The sequence below is a fragment of the Manacus candei genome, unplaced genomic scaffold, assembly GCF_025592945.1.
Source record: "Manacus candei isolate 608988 ecotype Guabito, Panama unplaced genomic scaffold, ASM2559294v1 h1tg000067l, whole genome shotgun sequence".
NCBI lineage: Eukaryota > Metazoa > Chordata > Aves > Passeriformes > Pipridae > Manacus > Manacus candei.
In genome coordinates, this window is record NW_026138115.1 from 5139088 (window position 1) to 5166406 (window position 27319).

Below are 27319 nucleotides of genomic sequence, written 5' to 3' on the forward strand. Positions count from 1 at the left end.
TTAAGTTCCATCTACCCAGAAAAAAATGTCATTGATGTTCATACAGCTCATCAACAGGAAATATGGTCAAGGAACTGTTTTTATTTGGCTTTGTGTTACTCATACAACAGGAAATGAGTATGTCACTATTTGTGCCTTTCTGTGAGGTTCACTGCTGTGGTGTTTTGTTTGTTTTTTCATTTATAGAATTTAAATGTGAAATTCTTATTAATCTTTAATCAGACTCCTGTTGACAACAAGCCAAAGTTTGCTGAGTGATGTTTTTTTATGATGTGCAAGTCACAGTGTATTAATAGGTAGGAAAGAAACCCCCTAAATTTCATTACTGACCAAGAATGGAGAACTCAGAATGGAGGGCCCCAAGAGTGGGTGAAGTCCTGTCTGAGGAGCAAGGAGGCTTTATACTTACATACATCTAACCAGACTCTTTAGTTTTCTAGATAGTCCTTTGTATCAGAATTCTTCATACAATAGAAGCAATAGTTTCCTAGGGGCATCCTGCCCTTCAGCTCTCTGGGGTAAGAAATAGGGAGTTTCTTTGTGAATGGGAGAAGGGCTGTGATCATTTGTGATTGAGGAAAAACCCATCCCTGCACTGTACTGACTCAGCCCTGTGGCCACATCTTTTCAACAAGACAGGCTCTGATAGAGGGATGCCAAAATCCTCACTTTATCTTACCTGCTTTTCAGTGAGCGAGAGCACTCATGCTGCAGGCCAGATTAAGACGACAGCCAGCTGAGTGCCCATCTGCCCAGCCACGTGTACAAGGCTAAAATAAACCCTGGTCTGCTGTCATTGTCAACAAGTGCAATTTATTACCGTGGACAAGGCATCCAGGAAAGCGGCTTTTGCATTTTTGGGGAATTATGTTCTGCACTGCAGTGCTGATGATTGTGCCAGAAATGTTTTTGTCTTGCTGGCTTTTCCTAGACTTTTTTTGAGATTGCTTTTTTTTGCCCAAAGTTTATGCTTCACAAGTAAAGCAGTGGTCTGTGTCTATCAGAGTTACTTCCAGCTGTAATTGGTCATCTCACTTACAGAATCAAGTCTGTAGTAGATGCTCACGAGGCACAGGGGAGGCAGGTGGTGCCTGTTGTGTATGAACTGGTACAACTTGGGCTTGTCCTTGGAGGAGGAAGGTTAAAACCAATCCTAAAAGATACTAGGGAACAGGCTTTATCCAGTTCCTAAGGCTTCTTATAGTTCCTCACCTAGAGCAAGATAACATAACTTGCCAGCTTCTCCTCAGAACCTGTTAACCTCATTCTGCAGTAACATGAATGCCAGGAAATAGCTGTACTCTCTTTAATCAAACGATGAAATTTGGGCTGATTTTGTGCAATGCATGTTATAACTTCACTTTAACCATAAAGTACACCACCTTTTCTCCACTTGCTGTACAAAGTGCCTGACGTATCTTCTACTAGACTAGTAGTCATCAAGTAGTACCCAACTCAATCTTTTTCCAAAACCAAAGCTTGATGCAGAATGCTATGCTGCAGTTGTCATCAATGCAAGAAATTGAACTGTCTTAGTGGTCCCCTTCAGCTAAGAAATGAAAATAAAAAACTACGGTCAGTTATTTATTTAGCTCTGTTAAAGTTGGTTTTCTTCCTGTGAAATAATTTGATTTCTCATTTGTAGTGTTCTGTGAGTGCCAACATAGTGTACTACATACTGGAATTGTTTGTCCATTCGGGAAGAGGGCATTGTTGGATGTTAAATTGATGTTAAGTTGCTAAATTCTTGCAGACTACAGAATCTTGGATCTTTATAGCAGGAGCACAACTGCACTAGCAATTAATTTATTTAAAACAATAAATATTTCATAACTTACTATTACAGCTTTTAAAAATATAAATATAATTTTAGTATTCTCAAAGTTTGTTCCGAGTTATACAATTTTAGGCAAAATATACAAAATTCTTTTGATAACTGACCCTTTAGAGTCTACATTGACACAGAGATTAATTAATGCCCAATTAATAGTATCCTGCTAGAGAGATCTTAGCAATATTTAAACAGAAATAAATTGAAAATAAATAATTTACTACTATTTGACAAATGGCAGTTCACCACAGAAGTAGCTTTATTCCTGTTTAAGTTTTGGCTACTATTACGAATAATCACGTGAGATCTGAAGGGCCTCTGCAAAGCTTTCCTCAAGATCATCAAGTTCCTTACTGACTTCTAAATCACTGTCACAAGCAATCAAGTTTAAAGTTGCCTCACATGTGGGTGAAGTGTCTGTGTGTTCTTCAGATTTCACACAAAAATCAGACTCTGTCCCAGCATCCATAATTTCTGCCACGTCTTCTGAAAAGTCCTCCATGCTCTGTGTCTCCTTTGACATTTCCCTGCACAATGGTGATTCACATTTGTTTGGTTCCTTTAATGATAAATCCATGGTCTCAAAGAACTCTTCACTTTTTGTGGCTTTTCTTACCCTGTGACCTTTACTGGTAAACTCGGGCTCTTCCACAGTATCAAACTCTTGCAGATCCAGTGAGTCAAAGCTTTCAGAGCCTTCACAGATTTGCTCTGCCTCGCTGTCTGGGCCGTATCCGAGGTCTGCTTTCAGCACATCCAACATGTGGCGCATTTTGGCCTGGGGGTAAGGAAAGAATAGTGACATTTCTCCAGCCCCACAGCACCTGAGCACTGCTCAAACTCAGGGCTTAATTCTGACAGAAGGAAACAGAGGCTGCTCGCAATCAAGTGACTAAATTACAAGAGTGAGTGTGACCAAACTGAGTTTTTTGTCACTGTCCCTGTGACTCCTGATCTGCCATGATCCATGAATCTGAAAATCTCATTTATGGAGAGAGAGGCTTCCCACTGAGAATTCTGGTTACCTTTATCCTCAAAACAACCACTACACTTTTTGGAAATGTCACCTAAGTCATATGCAGAGAGAGAGACTATTAGAGGGTCAACACCTACCTCATCCAAACGGTGCTTATTTTCTTCTATATGGCACTCAAACAGTTGTTCCAGAACCCTACAAATGAAAAATCAAATTACTGCACAGCAATAAAACCATCTTTCAACAGATCTACATAAATTATTGACTATAGTTTTTTTATTTTCATTTCTTACCTGAATGGGACCACTAAGACTCTTTCAACTATGCTCTGTCAGAAACCTGTGGTTGGTAACCCACTGGACACGTGCTCAGCAGGCAGACCCAGCTTTGGGCAGCAGGTGGTAACCACAGGGTGATTTGTAGCACAATTCTGTGTGTATTTGGTCTATTGGGTCAATATGATGGGAGACGCTAACAATCCAGTGGTGGTTCTACTGGCATGCTAAAGTATCCAAAATCTCTAAATTCCACCACAGTGGCTGACATACACAAGAGTAAATAGAAGGAAAAAGTAAAATCCAGCTTTGGTAAAAAAAATCCAGGGAAAAGTCCTCAGTCATAAGAGTTCTGTTCCATTGCTTAAGTAGAATGAGAAAAAAAATTCTGCAGACAAAGTGTTCTGTGACAACTGAGGTGCACAGTCACTGGAACACATTTTCAGAAAGTCAAGTGAATTTAATCTAGCTTACATGAGAAATTAGTTTTTAAAAAAATAGTGCAAGAAGGGTATTAAGGGAAGACAACATTACTGTAAAAAAGGACCAGACAAAGACTGCTTTCCAAATTTGCTAAATTTTTTACTTACTATACTTAACATTCTCATTGTTAGCCTTGACATGAGAAATAAAAAACAAGAGAGGAACTAGAGAAACAGCTGGGGAAACTATCAACCCAGAGGAAGATCAGAATATTATGAAATTAGACTGCTTTGAATGTGCAATTACAAAAGTGGGTTAAAATTCTGTACCAGAAATACTGTAGGGTTTTTCACATAAACTGAGAGTTCTTTATCAGAAAGAACTGGTATGGAAAAGAATTTAGGAGAGTACTACTCAAACACATTTATTGTTTAATTATTGAAAAAATTCTGATTTAGCAACTGGTGAATCTTTATCTAAAACAGAATGTAATCCTGGCAACCCATGCTGAAGACTGAATTTGTACTGGAACAGGAATAAAGAGAGAAGGGAGATTGAGGATTTGTTGTGTGAAAGATTAGTAACTCAGTTAATTTAGCAAAAGAGATGCCGCAGAGTGAAATGATTTTTTCTTAGCATTATTCCACCTATGGTTCCAGGCCAGTTTCTAACAGAAGCTTTGATCTCATGGTACATAGCAGCAGATCAAATTAGACGACCCAAAGGTATTTCACAGTTCCTCTTTCTTACACAGAGCAAAACAGAAAAGGAAACAAAACAAAAGCAAGTGGCAACTGTGTATATATATTCTTAAAGGCAAAGAAATGATTACTAATCACCACTTCCCTTTCTTACTGAGTCCATGTGTTTCTAACACAGCATTACAAAACTGAAAATAGCAGTAACCTACCTGTTAGAAAATAGGCCAAGGCTAAGAATTTCATTTGTTACATCTTCAATGAAAGTTAAATACAAAAGCTCCTCTTCCCTGCAGGGAGAATAGAAAACCAAATGTCAAATGTTTTAAAAAAGAGACACATATGACACAATGTAGTAGGTCTAATCATCTTCATGAGAAAGGCCATTAAAAAGATTGTAGCAGCTGCTATTTTTCATAAAAGATAAGTCTATCAGGACAAACTAAACCTTTCATTCAATCTGCAAAATATGAGACTGTTAGAAAGGTTGTTATGGTGTTTTGTGTTTATGCTAACTTTCTGTTGTGGTATAATTTAGCACAGAGATCCTGAGTGAGGGAATCAGCAAATCCTGGAAAGCACTCAGAACCTGCTTTGCACTCAAGAAGAAAGTGTACAAATGCAGTTTGATGCTCTGGGTAAAGGCTTCCAAAGGAGTTTCTAGAGAACCTGACTGTGGCTGAAAATTGCTAGTCCTAAATGGAAGCTCCGAAAAATTTAAGTGCTTATTTGACAACCTCCACTCCTTTCAAACACATCTCTTTGATGTACAAAATCTTTTTAGTGTGAGATGTGACTTTCACCTCTTGGAACAAATTTATCTCTATTTGATATCTCTTAAAGCCTTGTTGATGCCAATTGCTCTAAATGGGAGACTCTGGAGTTCTGCTTGAAAAACAAAAAAAAAGAAAACCTCAAAAGGAAATATTTCAGTGCTGTTTCTCTTTCACAGTATCTTTTGAAATCTCCCAAAGTATCCATCCAAACTCTACTGAATCATCCTTCAGTCTTAACAAAGAGAAAAAAATGGAATACATCTTGCATGACTTCCGTTACATAAAATTTGTCATCCAGACTAAAGATTATAATTTTACTTCCCTCGAGAAAGATACCTACAGCTGATCTTTGATATTGTATGCTCAAAGTTAGGCAGGAACAAGCTTGTCCTAAAGCACAAAGAATTAACTGACTTTTCCAAGGCCATTTGATAAAGCATTGGCTGTGTTTCTGAATATAACTCAAACCTCTTCTAATTCTCATCAAATTTCAGTGCAGAAATGTGGTAAGAATGCCCTTCAACTTGGTATTTTATTTGCCAATATTTGCTTCAGAGATTACAGACCAAAACAGAAATGTAAAGTTAAACCACAGTCACTGTACAAGAAGAGAAGTCTATCCTTCTTCTGAAAATATAATGAATTGTCTTAATTTTTAGAATCACATAAAAATTTTTAATTATTTAATAAAAATTCATAGTCATATCAATTCTGCAAATTGTGAAGTTTATTCGGAGTCCTTATTTACTCAGTTTTGAGGAAAGCTTTCTAGTTTGATGTAAATGAGCAGAAAAATGGTTTAAGCATACTTACTGAGCCTCGACAGTCTTCCTTGGTGAAGACTTCTGAGAATTCAGTGATGTCTCTCTAATCAGAAGATCAGAGGGCAAAAAAGAGAACAACATTCTAAACTCCCTTTGTACTACCTTGCATTTAATTTTCTTCTAGAGCCATGCTGTGCCACTTCCCCTCGGAAAAAAACCCACCGGAACACCCGCAAACCCTGCTCCAGGAGCAAAATCCATTGCTTACACTGAAGCCTGAAAGACTATAGTTCAAAACTATTACAAAACCTCACTAGATGCAGTGCTCAAAAGACCTCAGTGCTGCTTCAGATGCGATTTGACCTCCACTATTCATAAGAGTGCTTTTTTAACTCAGAGTACATTTTTTCTTCAGAAAAAAATGCCTTTGTATGACAAGGGCAGAGACCAAATCAGCAAGTCAGGCCAACATTTAGGTCAGCAATGAGGAGAATAAGCTCAGAGCCCTTGAGTTCTGGCCTGATTTCCAACACTGCTTTTGCATTGTAGCAATATTCTAAATCTCAGTGTTATGTTTTCAGAAAAAGATGTGGGAAATACTTCTGGTCTACAATTCTCACATATTGTAGATTCAAAAGGCTGGATGCCTGGAGACACTTTTTCCTAAAGGGAAATACCAATTGGAATACCAATCCAGTATTTAGTTACAGTGTGAGCTCAGATGTACAGAATTAACAGCTGTATTAACGTGTCATCACTCTCACTTCTGACAAAAATACTCATGTATTTTAGAGCTCTCTTTCTTAATTGGCTTCCCAGTGGAACTTTGTTGTAAGAAAATAATGAATTTTGAAGTTGGGCCATTTATGTAAAAAACAACCAAACAGAAGTCCTGTGAGAAGAAACTTATACAGAGAAATGGTAGGGAAGGATTATGGCCTAAGGACCAGCTGTATAGAAAGCAAGGAGGAACACTCAAATATTCCTTCCTGCTGTAAATCAGGCACCTTAGGATGGCGCACGGACAAGCATCTATTCCTCTGTCAGGCTCATCCACAGTATATCTTCTATCTTCAGCCTACAACACAGAGATAAAAATCTTTATTATCGGTGCAAATACATGGAAAATTTAACCATTAAAATGAATCTAATAACTATGATTAAGCAGCCCTACAGATTTTATGTCTTTTCTGAAAAACTGGGTAAACAGAAAAAAAGGCACACATTCTTCTGCTGAAAAGTCATGCACCAGTTATCTATGACCTTAACAGATATTTGATAGTGCACTTATAGAAACAACTGAAAAATAAATCAAGATATCTCTTCATGTGCCTCTATATTTTTCCTTATTGTTTCCACTCATTCTTCTGAAACTCTCTCTCCTCTACAGAACTAATTCATCTCATGGCAATACAGAAAACAAAACCTAAATCAGTTGTATACTGCTGAGGCAGCAATGAAGTACATACCCCACAATGATGGTGAGGGGTGTGGTTAAGAGAACCCAGATGACTGATAGATGTATTATTACCTTCAATGTTATCTTCTGCTGTTCAGTCATAACTTTTCTCCCAGACACTTTGTCTGCACATGAAAACCTACAAAATTTAGAAAGGTATTAGATTTCCAAGTAGGCTACTTTCAAAATATGCAGGATTAGAATATCAGTGCCACTGTGCAAATTTCTTGTCCCTCTGAACGGAACCTAGTACCAGACAGTTTAGAACATTTCTGCCAGACTTTCATTCACATAATAAAGCTAAGTTATAGTTCTTTTTGAAGGATAACAATAGTCATTCACAGGTGGTCCAAATCTGTAATTTCACTGCATATTGACAGGGGATAGCTAAATTATCCAAAATAATTGTTCAGAATTTAGAATGGAATGATCCTAAAATTAAAAGTGCACCAAGAATATAGATGACCCCCAGCCAGAAAATCAACAGTTGCAACATGGAGCTGAAGTTATCATAATTCCAATCTTAGGAAATTCCTACTATGAGGTAGTATCAGTAAAACTAGAACTTAATCAAAACCATTCAATTTGCTAAGAAGCTCAATGCAAGAGAAGGACACTAATTTTGTTTAAAATATTTCATATAAGGTATATATGAAGGTATTTAAATTCAAGTCATAAAAAGACAACGAAGAACCGCATTCAAGAATTTAAAAAAAGGATCTTTGCATGATGTATTAATTGACAAACTGGAAAGTATGAGACTACAGGGGCAACAGTGGAGAACTACTTGCATGCTTACACTCATTAATTCTTAACAAGACAGAAAGCACAACCACACACCAGAGAGAGCCTAGGGAACAGAGAGGGAATGACTATCACCAGCAAAATCCCACAGTTTGAATTTAGCAGCACTTTATATCCAATTTGTATAGATAAAACCAGTTCCTCCTTAGCTTTTGCTAAGGCATATCTAGAATAACTTCAGAACAATTATTCTGGTTTAATACAAATGTAAATGAAAGAAAAACATGCTGCTTCTATGAAGATACTGTTATGATAACATCTAAATTCTAGAGTTTCAAAATAAAGTTTCAATCTCTGTACCTGATCACATCGGTCTGTGTCTGAACTTCCACACGCTGCTTGCGGGGATTCTTCTTTTTCCTTCGAGCAGGAGTGTAATATCTGTACTGTAACAGGAAAGATTTAGCATCTGATATTAAGGTGCGTGGAGTAAAAGGTTTGCGGCTCTTAGTGAAGTATTCAGAGTGCCTCTCTAGAAGATCCCCGCTGCATTCTTTGGGGCTGCTTCTTTGACATCTCTGGGAATGACTAGTGCTCACTGTGGAGCGACTACATGAAAGTCCAGAGCAGTTTCTTGGTGGCCTTGATGTAGCTGAGGTTGAGTAAGATGCCCTAGATGTATTCCGAGAGCACTTTGTGGCATATTTTACTCTATTAGTGTGAACCAAGCCATGCTTGCCATAAGGAGACAGTGCTCTACATAGGTCCTCTGCCTGGCCAGCACAGAGGAAGAGACCATCTTTGTCTTCCTCTTCCAAGAAACTCTAGAAAAAAATAAAACAACATTTGATTGCTTTGCAAGTTACCAACTTGGCTCACGATGGTACTCTCACCAATTATTGTTACCAACTTGGAGGTATTTTCTGTGTAAGAACATCCAATTTTTGTAATATCAAACTGGTTTCAGAGCAGCCCCAGTACTAACAGATTTACAAACCTAATCACAGGAAATAAAGAGAGTAATAAGCAAACAGTTTGCTTCAGTAGCAAAACATTGGTGCTCTGTTACAGAATACTGATGCCTACATCAAACCAAGAGTTTAATCATTTTGTATCGAGTCCAAAGGCTCAATACATTTTTAGAAGTCAAGGATTCATTGCACTGTAGCAAATTATTTTATCTGAGTATGCTCTGTTCATACCACCCAGGGAAGGTAGACATTACTCATAATTATCCCATGCTTAAAAATTCAACATTATTCCTGAATTGTATTATGACACTGTGGTAAAGACAAGACAGAAACACAACTAACTCTAAGTGGCATCTTAAGATTTATTTATTTTTTTTTTGTTAAATGAGAAAGAACAATTAAATAGAAATTTTATTTCTGTCATAGAGAAAATTTTGAAAAATTTGCAACTTCAAAGCATAAATACCTGGACAGGGCATGCACACTCATAAATGTGCTTTACAATGTTTCTGATAAGTTAGAAAGCACCTTACCAAAACAGCTGTTGTATATTCCTTTCCTACCTAGGATAGAGCCATGCACTGAATATTCTGTCAGTCAGGGAAAATTATGTATGATATTTTACAATCTCCAAGGGCAGGCATTCTGCAGAACTAGAAGATTAAGCCAGAAGCCTATCAGCAAACAAAATTTTGTATAAACTAATTTATTTCAACCACATGTATAACTATGAAATTCTGTTACACACAACCGTGTGATGGAGAAGAGATGACTCACATTGCGTGCACTCAAACTACCTGGCACCATAAGTCCCAGAGACAGTGCTTACAGTGCAGCAGTGAGGGACATAAGTTGAGGATAGTGTTATTCTGGAAAATCTCATTGCCGTACCATGCAATCAGTAAAACGCAAGGTAAAATAACTAAAATAAAACAACAACTGACAAAATCCAATTCGAAACCGACAGCTGACTTTTTGAAATTATTATCATACTTTCCTTACACTTAGGCAGTTCATATAGGTCCACATCAGCAGCAACAAAGTGCTGTAAGATTTAAAAGCATGTATACAAGAAGAGGTGTTTCCTAAGAAGAAAATTCAATTTCTAAGACCAACTCAAGTTTTTAACAAACACTTAATATTTTAAATTGAAGCTCAAATATGATGACTATACATCTTGTGGCATATAGTAAACATTATTTAGAGGAATATTAAAAATGCAGATATTTTACCATGAAAATTAAGTCAGAGATCACACTGCTGTCATACAATATATTTCCTTCACAACTATTTTCTCTCACATCAGTAAGACCTATCTACAGTATTCCAGTACCCCAATGTCCACAGTTGCAAAGAGCTATTTTTTTAGTTAGTTGAAGCAAAATGAGCTCTTCTTGATGGTGTAAGCTGACTTTATTTTACTACTACAGCATAATTAAATGCTGAACTGATAACATGCAGTTACAATGCCAAACAAATGCCTTAGCAAGCAGTATAACGAGGCTTACCAGTGTGATTGTTTGCATACAAAGTACTTGCAATGGTAGCTCAGCACTACAGAAAACAGACAAGACTGGAAAGTTTCAGAATCCACCTATATAGATGTTTTGAAAAGCTAATTCCATATTCTTCACTGTATATTATAAGTAGCTTATTTTTTTTTGTAAATTTTTTACTCTGAGTGGCTAAATTAGTTCATGGAGCTGCACTATAAATCAGATTGTAGAAGCATTTGTGAGCATATGATAACTGGTTCCCTGCCCCATGCAAAATAGTAACTAAGAAAAGGTATGAAGTGATACTGGCCAATTACTCAACTACACCTCATGAAAGTAACATGTTCTATTCCTCTGAAGCAGCTGAACTGATCCTAAAACAAGACAAAGTTACAGGACTGATGTAGCAATATCCTGAATTTAAGCATTCCTTACATATGAAGAAGCTTAGGGTAGTTCTTTTCTTTTCCTCCTCAAATGTTTCATAAGTAGAAGAGACCAAGTGACTAGAGAGAACTGGAACCCTGCACTGTATTTGTGTCAGTTGTGAGATGTCCTCACTCAGGTACTGAGAAAGAAGAAAAGTCTTTCAAAGTCCTTATCCTGCTATAAAACTTTACTGCCTAAACTAGGAAGTTTTGCCTTCAAATACAAAAAGAAACAATATCAGGAACAAGGAACTATGTTGGTGACTTCAAAAAGATTTAAGGAGTGTCAGAAATGCTGTTTGCCTGCAATTTGTCTCCAAACCTTCAGAAGGTTATTTGTACACCTGTGTTGCTACAGGCAAGTAAACTGTAAGCAAGTATGTTCAATTTCTTCTCTAGTCTGTTATCTATAAAAACATCAGATGTTTAGGTAGGAAACAAAAAAATAAAGAAGACAAAAACATGCCTACAAATATGTAGTAGCACAGTGATTAAAATATATTTCATTTTATTGTTCAGATACAATTAAAAAACTATTCCATGGTAATATCATAACTTTAGATATTAGAACTATCAAGAACTATAACTACTGTAATTTGGAGTCAAAAATCTTGACTCGTATCTTGCTTACCAATATATGTTCCTATTCTATTGATTCAAACAATTGTAATTTGTTTTCAAAGATACAAATTTACTCGATGACACACTTCAGCAACCCCTTTAAAAGGTTTCAAAAAGTACATATTTATGCTTCAATTTTATTAGTCACAAAACTTGGGTAAATTGAATAGTGCTTGCACCATGCTTGTATAGAGAGGACATCTGAATCTTCATGGACTCTGTGGAAGAGAAAATTCAGTAAAAACAGATCAAAGCATACTGCTGTCATCTGATGGGCAAAAGTAGTAACACAAAGAAAGAATCCAGATTTCTCTGGAAGTTACTTTTACTTTCTAAAAGAAAAGAAGTTTAGTTTCTCAACTCAAAAGCCACTGAAGTATCAGCTGCCCTATAAAAACCAAACTGTGAAGAGAAATCTTGCCAAATCCTTTTTCATATAAAAGGTCCAAGGCAGCTTTCACTGGGGTCACTGAAGTTACACCAAGATGAATTTAAATCTTGAAATTAACTTGTCCTTGTATGAAAAGGTCTTCCAACAGAATAGTTCATGTACCATCATAAAATGAGATCGAAGAGATGCTTTATGAACTGCACTGCCAAGATACAGAAGCTGCAATTTTGAAATAAACGTGTGATTCTTTTAACTCGAGACAGTTCCATTTATAAGCCATTTCCATATTGCTGTAAGCAGGCTGAGTGCCCGCTCTCCAATGCCTGGACAGAGAAAAGGTCTCTTTAAAGCTGCCTTTAGAGATGCTGCTGTCATAAAACCCTTGCATGTCATCTGTTACAAACTGAGAAAGTCAAGAGAGAAAACTCAACACAAATATGTGAACAAATTGGACCCTCTACGAATACAATCAGTTTGCATACTGGCATCAATAAAAACTATTCTTCTCTTTCAAAACTATGTTCCTGTTACACTCTTTCCTTTTATGCATGTGTGTGCATATGTGTGCATACTATGGTAGGTTCCTACTTTGATCAAACACTGTGATATTATTAATAAGGGGTATTACTGAATGTGCATATGGAAATGTATTAATTCAAGCAACCAGCATGAGAGGTGATTGTCACTACGAAGCCTGAAAGGAAATCTGTACTGAACATTCCTGATGAAAACAACTTTCTTTGATGCTCAGAAGGTTTTTCTGCTTTGTTTAGTCTCATCTCTCACTCTGACAGAACTATTCCAAGCACAATACATCTTCAGACTGTTAATAACATAACAGTATAATAAATCTTCAAATATAAGGCATTTGAGTAGGCATTTCACATAGCCACACATGTACGTTGCATACAAAATTAACAAGAGAGACTAGAAACAGTTAATGGGTGTTTTGCAATCTGTATTTCATATGCACAAGCAGATGGTCCTAACTAGTTCTTCAGAAAACAAAAAAGTCTCAAAAAACAGACTGAAAGGGATCTTGAAATGTCAAAGCAATGGCAACCATACTTCAAACAGTTAAAAGAGAAAATATAACCTCCTGCGAAGTAGCCTTCCTTCAACTGACTTTTGGCATGGATTAACTTCTTTTAAAACATCATTAGCAGCCAGAAATGCCTATTAATAGGATTACTTGAACATGAGATATGAAATGCCAAGTTGTTCAAATCATAGATTTTACTTGTGGCCAGCTCAATTCAGGTTTTCTTGCTTCAGAGATAAGTCACATTGAGCTTCATCCAACTTGACCTGCTGAATAACTCAGATGAATATTTAAAAACCCACATCAGTTTGTATAGAAAAATAAAATTAAAAATCTAAGGATTTCAGCATGTATCACAATATTTTCTGTCTAATTAAGTATCTAAATACTTGCTTAAAAATTACATATTCACAAAGATACACAACCACAAAGTTAGCAGCCCTTTCAGCATCTGTATCTGTAATTTAACATCCTATTTTAATTAACTTTCACACATGGTGTCACCATCATTATTACGCTACATGGAAAGAGAGGAGTAGAAGAGAAGTACAGCTGTCCCCACGGCATCTTATACCTCCTTGTCCTTCTACTGTGCTGTGAGAGATACACTACTGTCTTCAAAGTAATTTAGGTTCTAGCAGTCCCACAGATCTGAAGGCTACTCTATTGTGACATTTGAGAACGAGCCTCTTCCTTTGCTTCTCACTTAGTAGAGAAATTCATGCTGCACCATAAACTTCTATCACATCTTAACCCACAGTTCTGGATGCAGTTTTCTTATCTCTGACCAAAAGACTCTTTTGATGACAATCAGTAATTATTCCAAAAAGTCAGTAATGAAGTCTAGTAAGCACTTTCTCTGTTCACTACATATCATAGTAGATTCTCACATCACAGTAACATTACATTTACAACTACATATAAAGGTAAAGAATTCACTGTTCTGAATTCACTGAGCACTTAAACCCTTGTACAAAACTAAGAGCAGGCCAGTCGTGCTCAAGACACATTACAACTATTCAGTTTCATAGTTAGTTCAGTGTATAACAAAATACACTAACTAAATCACACAGATTTTAAGATATGTATAACATTTATTATATAATTTAGAGAAATTATTTTTATTTCTTTTTGGTTTTACCAGGCACAAAGCAGAGTCTCAACTCAAAACTGATCCTGTGCTCTGTTGTAGCATTAAATAGTAATAAATGCAGGTACATGAATAATGAAAATGATGAAATAAAGGCACCAAACTTGACAGAATACATAAAAAGTGAATGTTAATGAATGAAGCCTTTTGAAAATAGGAATTCAGGTGCATACATCAAAGTTGGTTAGCACATATTTAGCCTACAATCTAGTCAGCCATTAACACTGTCAGAATGACAAGGGTGATATCTTTATATATATATATATATGTATGTTATTCTTAAATTGATATACATTTTACAAGAGCGACATTTTATTAAGCAAGAAGTTACGCATTATGAAAGGAATTTCTAACTATTGTGTTCTTACATTTAAATGTAACAGTGGCAAATCGAGGAGAATTCTGCTTGTCTCCTTTTCTTACATGCTTCTGTTATCTTGTAAGATGTTCATTAAGCACAGGACCACATTCTTCTCTTGCCATTACTTTCTTGGAAACCCAGAGTATTCCAAGGTTGACTGCTTCAAATTTGTGCTGACCCTCACCCCAACCCAGAAATGTCCTAATTCAACAAAACAATTTTTGGAGCAGTTCCACAAGCAGAGGATGTATATTCAGCTTTTTCCTAATGGCATCAGCAATAATATGATTACTGGAAAAATCCTCTATATCATATGCTTTATCAGGCATTAGGAATTTGTTTTCCAGCTGTCACTTATCAATAATATATGCTGATGGCTACAGAAATACAATTAGCATGTCTAATTCATCCTCACGATGCATTAAAGGACATCTAACGATTTAAACAGAGGAACTGTCCCTTGGTCTATGAACAAGGAAATCAATGTATACTTTGGCAAATGAAATAAAGTTTAAATAGGGTTTCATTTCTAGCATGAACGTATGACAGCCCAATTACTTCCACTGCCTACCCTTCTACCAGAAGGCTCAGTTACAGTTTGCACTTAGTGACTCACTGGTGTCAGTGACACAAAATGGTGTGCCAAAACTTGAGAAAAGGAGCACTCAATCTACTTCACAAGGTATTGGCTACAATGTACCACACCTGAAATGTTTCTACACCAAAGCCCATAGCAAAAGGAACAAACAAGAGGAGCTCGAAGCTTTGGCGCAGTCCCAGAGATTTGACATCACTGGCATAAGTGAAAGCTGGTGGGATGAGACCTGTAACTGGAGTGCCCCGTTGGGCAGTTACAGGCTCTTCAGGAGAGACAACAAGGGCAGAAGAGGCAGGGGGGTGGCACTGTATGTAATAGGAGGGTTAGAATGTATGGAGCTCACAGCTGTCTATTTTCTTCTGCGTGAAGTATTCCAGCCCTCGCTCTAGAGCTGCTGCAGAGCAGTGATCAGCTGTTGTTATGGAAGGCAAGTATATGATAGCATCTATTTAGCAAACTTAAAATATCTACCTTTCCGAAAGAGGATGGCAGACTTCCACTGTCTCTTGAGCTGGATCGGGAGACAGTTTCACACATACTCATTTTCTCTTCACACCTGGCTATCTTCTTTTTCAGTTTCTCTCTTCTTTGCTGGTCAGCAACTTAGGGAAGAGACAAATTGTTAGATCCAAACTGAAATATCCTTTTTTTTCCTAAGTGATTTGAAAAAACATCATAGTGGTTTCCAATTGCTCAGTACAGTCAGACTATTGAGATACATTCCACTTCCAACACAAAGCAATAATAAAATTTACATCTATTCTTAGAATAAAAATAATGAAGACTATGCTGGTAGCTGAAGCTGTGCCTTAGCTTTCCTGAAGTATTCTTATCTCACAATGAACACCAGTATATAGGAATTCCAAGATCAGAATTGCTAGCAGAGCACTCTGCTCAAAAACTTACAAGCTTGTTATCATTTTTTTACAGCTAAAACTCTTTTGACTGTACTCTCATCCAGGATTTCAGAATAAAACCCATTTACTGTTAGCAAATTTGACATGCTAAAAATCCATGTTAACAGCATGGAGTAGTCTCCCAAATACAGAAACCCACAGCCAAACAAGCAAGTTCATGTTAAGAACATAAAAACTGAAGGAAAAGTCTCAAAGAGCCACTGTCAGATCAGGAGGGGGGAATTTTTATCAGTCTACACCGGTCTGCAGTCCAAGACCCCATCTGCAGCGTCAGAAGATAAGTCAGATGCCATCAGATAAAGAAGTCCAAAAGACAGATAAATTTTCTGTGTACAAGTCAGCTAAACCAGTCACCTACATCTGCTATCTTGCAGTCCAAAGATTTTTATATTGTGAGCAACCAGGTGTCACATATGTATCATAGAATCATTCAGGTTGGAAAAAACCTCCAAGATCATCGAGTCCAACCTTTGACCAACCATCAGTTTGTCAACTAAACCACAGCATTAAAGTGCCACATCCAATTGCTTCTTGAACACTTCCAGGGACGGTGACTCCACCACCTCCATGGGCAGCCCATTCCAATGCTTGCCAAGCCTTTCCATGAAGAAATTCTTCCTGATGTCCATCCTGGACCTCCTCTGGTCCTGTTTAAGACTATTTCCTCTCTTCATGTCACTAGTTCCTGGCAGAAGAGAGTGACCCCCATCTGGCTACACCCTCAGGTAGTTGTAGAGAGTAATAAGGTCCCCTCACAAGCTCCTTTTTACCAGGCTAAACAACCCCAGCTCCTTCAGCTGCTCCTCACAGGACTTGTGCTCCAAACCCTTCACCAGCTCTGTTGCCCTTCCATGGACATGCTCCAGCATCTCCATGTCTTTCTTGAAGTGAGGGGCCCAGAACTGTACACAGTATTCAGAGTTCACAAAGTGGAAAAATCCAAATGAGGCTGATAAAAAACATTAATAATTTCATTTCCAATCAGGAAAAAAGAGGGTTTATATAAGCAAGCACACTTTTTAAGTCTGTCTGCTCAATGAAACCTGTTTTAACTCCTGATCACATTTCTCAGTCGTTTAACACAGTTCCACAGTGATCAGACACATAGAAAGGCCTTTCAGAATTTCTTCTTTGGTTTCATAATGTAATTATATCATACTCTGCTAGACCCCAACCTTCACATGCACTACTTTACTTAATGCATGGAAATGTAAATAACTTCATGGATTGCTGTGGTACATTCTTCTAGACAGCTGAGACCTACAGCAATCTGAGGACATTTAATCAACCTTTAAAATGCATTCAATGTGTACACGTATCCTACACACATTTTAATCTCCAGGAAATATTTAAATATGTGTATTCATTTTATTAAAGACTTTAGTCCCCTCTTAAGCTAGAAATTTCAGATGTAAAATCCTTGCTCTCATTTCTCAGGGAAATACCTATTTCTCTTTCAATTCTTACAATGGATATGGAAAATACAAAGTAATTTCTTTTATGGTGGCTGATTAATCCAGCATATGCTATTAGAGTATGTACAATATGAAGTTGCTTTTATTACTGGAAAAATATTAGCTGAAGTTAAATATGCTACATATACAACTCTGAATTAGAAATACACCTTGTAAAAGATGGACAAAATATACTGTACTATTAAATAATTAAAATAGAATATTTTTCTTCCTACACTGAATTATTATTATGTGTCTATTCTAAATTACTATTATTTCTAATTGCATTTGTCTTAAAAGTTACAGACAAGCCCTCAAAAATTAGCTACAGGTTAGAAGTTTTATATGCTTGAGTTAAATAATGACTTATCCTGGGCCAATACAGTTTGTCCGTGTATGCACATGCATGGAAGCTGTAAAAACTCACGTTTTGCCTAGTGCCCAGGTAAAATGGTGATGGCTGGTGTGTATTGAATGTGTATCTAGGGAAAAATGCATGAATGAGAGCTCTACAAAGAAAAATGCAAATCACACAGAAGTATGGTAAGTGCAAGCAGGTGCCTGAAACAGCAAGCTCCTTACATTCAAGTGCTCAGGTGAAAAGCGGGTTTGCCTAAGACAAGACAAGCTTTATCATTTTCCTGCATGTTCCACCTGCATACACCTGCTTAACAGGAGTGTCTAGGCAAAGTGCAAAGCAGCGTGAATATTACTGCAAAACAGAATCTTGTGTTGTCCTTATTCTGCTCTTTACAGGATGAAGACTGAAATTTGATGTACATGCACAGATTCTGCCTTTACTACTGGCATTCAAAGCTACAAAAAAACCTCCTCCAGGACTGTATGTTGGGACTCTTTTTACCCAAAGCATGGCTGATGTCCAAGACTAAGGAATGAAAGAACAGTAAGTATGCCAGCTAAGGCCATCTTTGGATGCCAGAATGATCCACTGGGACTACTGTCATCTGCATGGAAAATGTAATGTCTTTTCCTCACACCCGCAATTTAGTGAGCTTAGCTCAGCTAATGCATTAAGAAGTTTGTTCCAAAAGCCATAAAGTCACTCATGCATACTGAAAGGCAGCACACACATATGCAAAAGAGAATGTCAGAAAATCCCAGAAGTATACCCATCTTACTGCCAAAGTACAAATTTTCAGGCTAGATCAGACGTAAAAGCTAGGAATTGTGAATCCAGCAAAGCAGGATAGAGAAATACTTCTTGAAAAGAGTTAATGTAGATGTAAACAGGCAGCTGGAGGTAAGTTAGGACAGCCTGGGGGCAGTCAGCAAGTGACACAGACAAGTGTGAAAACATGAACACGGCCTACCTCCCCTTATTTCACATGTTCTTTACCCAAGCAGGGACTAGAGAATCCAGTCTTCACATTTGATTTTAGCCAGAGAGAAAATTTGCCTGGACCTCTGAGGCACTAATTACAATATTAAAATTGACTGGCGCTGAAGATACTTAAGGCTGTCACACATAACCACTTGTTCTGCAATGTGACTATATTAAACCCAGAAAGAACGAGACCAGCATTCAAGAAGAAATATGCAGTTTTAAAAGGGAGATTTGTCTGTTAATTGGAAATGTTGCTCACTGTTTAAGGTATCTTTACTTCAAATCAATTACAGATACAACTTCTTTAGCTTTCAGAGAGGTTAATAAACTAAATTTGACAAGTGGTATCCTGTGAAAGACTAGTGGGAAGTAAACATCAACTGCACTTGTTAACTTAATAATTTCACTGCAAGTAGCTTTTACTGAACATTGGCTCCAGAAATATAACACACATGTAGAGTTAAATATGGGAAAGGTACATCATAATAAGCACCTTGTGACAAATAAATGAAAAAAAGAAAACCATTTGGTTATTTTTCATCTCTTTAAAAACGGAAAACTAAATGTTGAGGAATAAAGAAATACAGTCTATAGATCCAAATAATGAGTCCCTTTAAAAGCCTTATTAGAGACTTTGAGATTAATTATATCTCATTAACTACTGTGCTCAAAACCACTACAAAGACGTAGAGTAAGAGAAAATGTATTAAAATATAAAAAGTATTAATTTTTGAGTATCAGATAAATTCAGTCTGCGAAACTAGATTCTGTAACTTACTGCATCCACCCCATGAATCTGTTCTCTTAATTTTGTTGCCAGTGAGAGGAAGCCCCAGGAAGACCATGAATTTTAGATGTTAAACTGTAGCATTCCCCATAAAGAGATACTTATAAAATACTGATCAATCTGTTATAGAAGGAACACTTCAGCCTAGGCAAATACTCTTTTTGCAGAGTACACTGCACTTCAAAGCGGTGATCCCAAAGCTTTATTTCCCTATTAGAACACTCCCCCTAAAGGCTTGATTCTTTTTTCTTAGGTCTAGGCTGCAGCATTATTTCTGGACATGCACAGGGTTATAAAACAAATGCCATAAATGTGGAAGAAACAAACTAATCATGCATATTGCAGTCCTAGTCAGCTTGAAAGCTCTGCACTTAGAAGAACAGTACAATTTGGAATGCCAGTGGTTGTCCTTTGCTCTGAATTTCCAGTCCCTAAATTTATCCTATGTCATATCACAGTACAACTGGCAGTTAACCTTCAAGTTATTTCATTTTTGATGTAAATAACCCAGGGCAGACCATGAAATATTAAGTTAGATTTAAAATGAGTTCAGCTTGCAGAACAATGTATCCCAAAAGAATTATTCAATACTGAGCATTTATCCATTGTGTTTTTATATGTTATTTTTACAGTAACACACTTCTGGTTATTTTTCCCTTTTGAATTCTTTTCAGATAAACCATACAAACATCATTTCTGCTGAGCTTGAAGTGCCTGCAGCAACTATAATTGCAGTGTTCAGCATATCAAGTCCTTAAGAATTTTTACTATCAGTTTCCTAGCTCTACACAACCCCCCAATACACCAGGATTTAAGCACACAGTGTGAGATCTCATCAAATGCAAACTGAATTTTGTCATTGGCTATGAAGTTCAGGTTTCTTGTAAGTCTCAATCGAAATTTCTTAACATCGAAGTTTTAATTTTCATAACTCTAAGAGATAACTCTGCAGTCCTTCTTCACATCCACTATCAGTAGCACTGTTTCATCAAATAAGGGAGGAATCACCACAAAAAAGGGTGACAAAGTATTTATTAAAGGTTTGGTACTAAAGACTTGCTTGTATCAAACAGAAAGTAATGTCTGCATGAGGGTATGTACTTCAGAAATGTGACACTGCTTGGCAAAGATACTAATGGCAAAATCTGGTAATTGCGAATGCTTGGATATAAAGCCTAACAGTGAGACATAAATCTTTCACAGGCATTTCAGGAGAGGCTAGAACCACAGGATTATCTCAAATCCATTCACCTCTGACCTCATATGAGGTCCTCATCCACCAGACATCCCCTATATACATCTGCCAGCTGCATGAAGAACACAGCAGTCTGTCAACAGTCTACTACACAGAAACTGTGGAACCCTGCACCAACCCTGTAGAAAACTTCTAGGCCTGCCCCGGTAAACCTCTATTTGTGCACCCTAGAGAGAGGTCCATCTGGCTTAGGTGGGCTTGGACAGTGATTTTTGTCTCAAGGTACTCCTAGGGCAGCCTTCAAGGACAATTTATACATACTGTACTGAAATAAAGCTGAGAATAAATGGAGTGCATAATTTTATTCTTGTTCTCTGGTATGCTATAGCTATTTTGTGATCCTCAGTAATGGAAAATTGTATAAAAGCAACAACTCTCCCCATCCACAGACAGATGGTAAAGCTGGGAAAATTCAATTAAAAATCAGGGACACATTTTCAATGATGATGATGATGAACTGCTGCAACATCTAGAAAAGGAAATTATGTTTTCTCTACTTCTTGACCTTTACAAGTCAAGACTTCAGGCTCTTATTGTTTATGTGTTTTATTTACCACAGTAAATAAATTTACCTGTTGAGCACAACTGGATGGAATTTTTGGTCTGCTCAACTCATGATGTCAGATTAGATGATCTTTTTACAACTGCAAACTCTTTGAAAAATGTATTTTTGATCAACATATCTAAAATTACCTCTCATTAAAAAAAATAAAACTTTTCTATAGAAGAAACTTTAAAGTAAACAATTTCTGAAAGAAAGAAAAAGTACAATCGCTCCAGAAAAGTACAGTTTCATAAACATTTTTTTGTCCAATGGGTTTTCCTGCTCTCCAAAAAATTGAACTGGATAAATATACTAGAACATTTTGCCAAAGACAAACTTGAACTCTGAAAACACAAACATCAGAATTATCTGAGTGTTTGACTTGAAAGAGCTTATATTAATTGCTCATAACTTTTATTTTAAGAAATACATACACAAGGACAAGACCCAACAGAAAAAAAGATAGGGAGATTTTATGAAAGTGTCCTGTAAAACAGCGGCAACAACTAAACACGTAAGACAGCTTTTCACAGATCTCTGCTTTTCATAGTGTAAAGGGTAGACAGCTACATATTGTGTTCACATGGAAAATTAAGATTTAAATACAGAATTACATAATAGTATGCACTTCCTGATATTTCCACTTGAATCTAACCCCTCAAAGAGCAGAAAAACAACATTACCGGTCAGTTTGAACTGTTGTCTCTCCCTATCTCTCACCACCCTCCCTCCAAGTATTCAAGTTCCATCAGGCTAAAATAGATTTACGATGGGTAACTTCTCAGAATACTTTTTTCCCTTCTTCTTCTCCCCCCCCCCCAGTACCAAAGAGACCTGCATTCCCAAGCTCACTAATCACTGGGTTCAGTCCGTACTATCAATATGCCCTGTGGAAAAATCTCTAAACAGATGGGTTGAAAAGTTAGTACTGTTAGAAACCAGGCATGTGTAGCAGCAGCTGTCTTACTTGGCATAGCTTTTGTCAAGTTTTCTGGCTCAAATTCCACAACCACAGACTTCTAATGGCCACTGGTATCAATCAGCATGCTTGGACTAATTCTGAACATAGAAGTTTCACATTTCAAGAAGTTTCACATTCTAACAACTATTTTAAGTCAATAAGGCTGATCTAATACACAGGAACATGCTCACTGCTAGCCCAGGGGCATGGCACCTTGCCTACTTTGCTGCCAGCTATGATACCAGGAAAAGAACAGTGGAAACTAAATCCACTTTAAGGACAGAACACATTCAGATGGCCAGGAAGAATGCCAACTACAGTATCATGTTTAATTCTTAAACACTAATGATTGATTCATGGCAACAACCCCAAAGGGAAATACTCACCTGCTATTTTAGCAGTACATGAAGTATATTTTCAGAGGATGTTTTTTAACACTATCTGTGGGAATTCTGTTTTGTAACTCTATCCTATTAATAAATCTTATAATTTCAAATTGAAAATTTACCTCCCTGCCCAAATCTCTTTTGAAATAGAGGGGGAACAGCAAACTTATTTGGGATGCAATAAGTAATAAGACAAGGAATACAAAAATAAAAGAAAAAAGTTAATCCTATGCTTCAGTTGAAGCAATGACAGGCACAGAACTACTGGGGGAATAGAGCTGTAAACCCCTCATTCTCAGTGACTTTACAGAGACATGGCTGATATTCAATCACACTGAAGTTGCAACTGAGCCTGGATAAATTATGTGTCCCATCTCCAGCAAGAAAACAGCAATTGTTTTGAAAATATTCTAAAAATCCTGTTCCATTACTTTTCTTCCTCAGCACATTTTTAAAAACTCGTACTGTCTGAGTTATTGGCAATCATCGCCACATTAATCTGTTTCACAAAAGGCAGAGGAAGAAAAATTATTCTCCAGTGGATTTCCAGAGACTCTACAAATGGTATGTTGCACTGAGCTTAACACCTGAACATGGACCACTTGGTTGTGCTATTATTACAGTACAGAAATCTGTAGGTCTTGATGAACAGTGCACAGAATGGTAGGAAAAAACGCAACTACTCTAATTTTAGGTATGAAATAAAATCGAAATGATTTTCAATTTCATTCTAAACATCTAGAATTTATGAGAATACTGCAGATACTGAACAAGGTATGCCTGTGTAGTCTTAACCTTAAATACCTTGAAGACAGTGAGACCAATAATGATGAATTTGAAAGTAGATGTGTCCCATGGAATTATCCCTTTGATAACTCTGCACAAATTTCACCCTGCGTGGTGGAGTTCCTTATCTGTAAAGTCATCTCAGTCAGATGGAACATGTGAAGGAAGTAGGTCAGAAAAAAAAAAACCAGTTACATGCACACATTGAGTAGCAATAGAAATCCTCAAAGGCTCTTATTAAGAAAGGATGATCTTCAGTATCTAATACAAATGCACACATGAAAATCCTGGACCTACCTGTTGCAGTTGAGACACTTTTGCCACTGACCATCATGGAACAACAATTTTAGCTATGGCATCTATAACCCTTACAATCCACCATCCAAAATATGTCCTTCAAAACTGGAATTGCCAAGATAAATGCTTTCAAGCAAGTTTAGTTCTAGTCCCGACACTGTTTGAATTGGATACATGGAAAAAACCTTTTAGACCCACACATATTGCGACAGTGAAAGAGGTTTCTCAGGGTTCAGAATCTCCATCCCTGGAAGTTTCCAAGACTTTTCTGACTGATCTAGTGTTGGCAGAAGTCCTATCTTGATTAGGAAGCTCAAGGAGGACAAATAAACTCTGATGGTGCCCACTACGCAAAGTAAAAACACTACACTGAGGAATATTCTAATAGAAATTCTATTGTTTACATAAGCTTGCTTTATTATTTAGATTTTTATCTTTAACTTGGCACTCTAATTTTTATTAGGGAACATAAAGCACCTAAAAAAATGAAACCTATAAAGTGAGGCAGAGACATAATACTGTCTTGAGAAGCCACTTTTAAGGGAAAAAAAATACATTATTTATTGCTTTGTTAAACAGATTTTAAAAACTAGTAAATTCATTTTCACTTGATTATTGTGCAATTCTGCTCAGTGCAGAACATCAAGGAAACAAACTGTATGTTAGAACTGAGCTAAATCTAAGGATAAAAAGAAGATCCATTTAACCATGATGTATACTCATTTCTGTGAGACCAAGAAGTAAATCTAACATTACTTCCAAATGAATCCTGTGCTACTGACTAGGATCCAAAGCCTTAACTATGATGTTCAGTTTCACTTTAGGAGCCAGCTTTATTTTGGGAATATAATAAATTCCAACTGAGTAAGAATTAGCACTCCCAAGTCTTAAGCTAGAATAACTGTAGGTAAATCAAGGAATTTTTTTGTAATAAAAGGCTTTATTTCCCCCCCATCTTCCAGGTTTTTTTCTCTCATGAATAAGAAATATCTTCTAGGGCTGTGCTGGTTGTATGCATGTTCTAATAAGATAAAATACAGTAGCAGCACCTTGTTCTTTAGCAAGAATTTAGTGTACCAGTTTTACCAAATAGATGGGTAAAAACAAAAGCAGCAACAACGGTGAAATGTTTCCAACACACTGTACAGCAGATTAATGTTCTGTCTGTGACTAGGACAGAGGTACATAGTCAGACAGCAGTCTGAGTAGGATGAACTGGAAGAGAAATGTATTGCACAAAGCCTTGCCATCTGAAATGGAAATTTCCTCACTCAGAGCACACCTGCAAGTGTCAGGACAGTTATCTGTTAAGGTTAAGGCACTGTCGCTGTCTCCCAAAATGAACTCATTATTTGAGGAAGCTCATTCCAGTGTGAATCACACAAGCTATCAGCTCAGAAGCATTTTATCTGTAAAGACAGCAGACTCTAAAACAAACAGGCATTTGTTGGTGTTGAGAAAAACCCAAGACATGAAAAGGTATGGAAGACTAATTGTTAATTAGGGAACCTAAGAAAGATTCTAGCAGATGCAGAAAGAAAAGCTACATGAGTTTTTCATTATAGAAACACACAGCTGTAAATATTCCTCTTACACCAACCCTCTATTTTCATGCTTGTTTCAAAGAAAAGCTCAGTAGAGGTGGAGCATGAGAAGTAAGACATTTTTCAGGTGACTCTACAAAATAGGTGATCTGAAATTCCTACTGCAATTAGAGGCTTTAAATATCCCTGCAATACTGTTACTACTTGTGCTGTACCGTTTGAAAGCAGAAGGCAAGCCCGCATAGCATCTCTGATCCTGGTGCAGCTCATTGCTTAATTCAGTCTCAACTCTTTATGCCAAAGTACTGAAAAAAGTGCTAATGAAATTGAGTCTGCCAAAAGGATGATTGATATCTTAGTTACTCTTGATACTTTTAAAAGGTAGTATCACTTTGGCTTGATTGAATTTGATACTAACCACAAAGTATTCAGTCATTAGAAGATTTAACTTTCCATCCTTAAAGAAGACTTCTGTTTTCTCCAGTACCTCAGCAGTCGTAACTGAATATGAAATTGGAGAATGAAGAACTTTTTCTAACTGCATTAAAGACAGATACATAACAGAAATATATCTTTGATATTTTAACAAACAGCTGCTATTTATCCACTTTAACTTATATACTCATTTAGTTATTCATAAATCAATTATTTGACAGTACTGCACTTTGGCTAACGCTATGAAGTAAGGCTACAATAATGGTATCTTTAAACAGTGTTAAGAAATTAGACAACTTGCAGAAAAATTAACTGCAGTTTAATCCAGGCTGTGGGGCTGTGTGGTTGTGATTGGCTCTGTTTTCTGCACAACAGAACAAGAAGTTTCAGCCTCAGTTCCCAGGTGCCCACATTCCCAAAATTTCTCTTTACCTGGCACTACCAAGCTCTCTTCTTGAGTGTTTAAGCTTACATCATATCACACAACAGGAGAAAATGTTGAAATTCTCCTTATGTGCTCCATTTTTGTCTGCCTGTGTGGATGAAAAGGATACTAAGCAAAATTAACTGTCATGCTAAGCACAAGTCATCACTGACAGATCCATCTCACTGATCTCACATTTGCTGCAGATTCTTACAGCTAGCTGGAAAATGATGTGAAAGCAGAATAAACAAGCAGATACATGAATGCTTTATTATATTCTGTTGTTACTCTTCTATTTCTCTGTCTCTTGTTGTGTTAAGTAAGTTTTACAGAAGCTTTTCCAGAATATATATATATCAAGTACTTACATTTGATGCTGGTCAGCCTACTTTTGGGCACTGAGCAGTCTACAGCTGCTAAAAATAAGAAAAACACCAAATGGGAATGATTCAGTATTTATTTCATATATGTGAGAGGTAGGAAAAAATAGCAATAAACCAATACAGAACAAAGACTAATTTAATTCTTCTCTATTTTAAAACATGATAGTTACCATGTACTTAAAGTATTAGGTTGATATTAATACATTCAGAGAATTTGCAAGAGAAAGCTGTTTGGGTAAAACATATATTTAAAGTAAGAATCATCACTTAAATGAAGATTCTTTACACAAGGTTTCTGTACATTTTGTTCTGATGGCATTTAGCTGCATACCCAAGGATACTGAATATGTTACATAAGAGATAACACTATATTTGTGAGCAGGGACTCTACCAGTAACTTGATTTTCTCATTTGGAAATACATGGTCCTTAAAACTTGCTACTATATTTACTGCAGTAAAAACAAAAGATAATGAAATTTTTTAAATTAAAGAATTATAAAATATATAATTATTAAATTATAAAATATAAATTATAAAAAAAGACATAGTGGTCTGAGTTTAACTGAAAATTTTCTACCTTCATTCCTGAAATAAATTCTGTATCTTTGCTATTGTGACTGTCACTATGATTTTCAGTTCAGCACGTTATTTCATTATTTATTAATTATTAGAGTTAATTGAATTAATTATAAATTCATTATTTCATCATATATCAGAATCACAGAATAACTTCAAGAAAAGTCGAAGGAGACCATTAAAGCACTAAATACTGTAAAATTAGGGTAATATATTTGGT

At 36.6% G+C, this 27319-nt stretch overlaps 1 protein-coding gene across 8 annotated transcripts in view; it reads right to left on the reverse strand.

The window, feature by feature from the left end:
• Window positions 1-2068: 2068 nt before the first annotated feature.
• Window positions 2069-27319, reverse strand: part of SPATA7 (spermatogenesis associated 7) — a 36742-nt gene continuing 11491 nt past the window's right edge. For 4 of the 8 annotated variants that reach the window (XM_051806645.1, XM_051806644.1, XM_051806646.1 and 1 more), the window contains 9 exons: window positions 26508-26555; window positions 15476-15606; window positions 8307-8770; window positions 7275-7341; window positions 6751-6821; window positions 5793-5846; window positions 4416-4493; window positions 2945-3002; window positions 2069-2609 (listed from right to left, as the gene is read on the reverse strand). In XM_051806645.1, coding sequence (XP_051662605.1) covers window positions 2118-2609; window positions 2945-3002; window positions 4416-4493; window positions 5793-5846; window positions 6751-6821; window positions 7275-7341; window positions 8307-8770; window positions 15476-15606; window positions 26508-26555 — 1463 coding nt within the window. In that variant the 3' untranslated portion in view covers window positions 2069-2117. Of the gene's footprint in view, window positions 2610-2944; window positions 3003-4415; window positions 4494-5792; window positions 5847-6750; window positions 6822-7274; window positions 7342-8306; window positions 8771-15475; window positions 15607-25698; window positions 25819-26147; window positions 26249-26507; window positions 26556-27319 lie in introns of all 8 variants that reach the window. The other 4 variants (XM_051806650.1, XM_051806649.1, XM_051806652.1 and 1 more) reach the window with 4 other exon arrangements.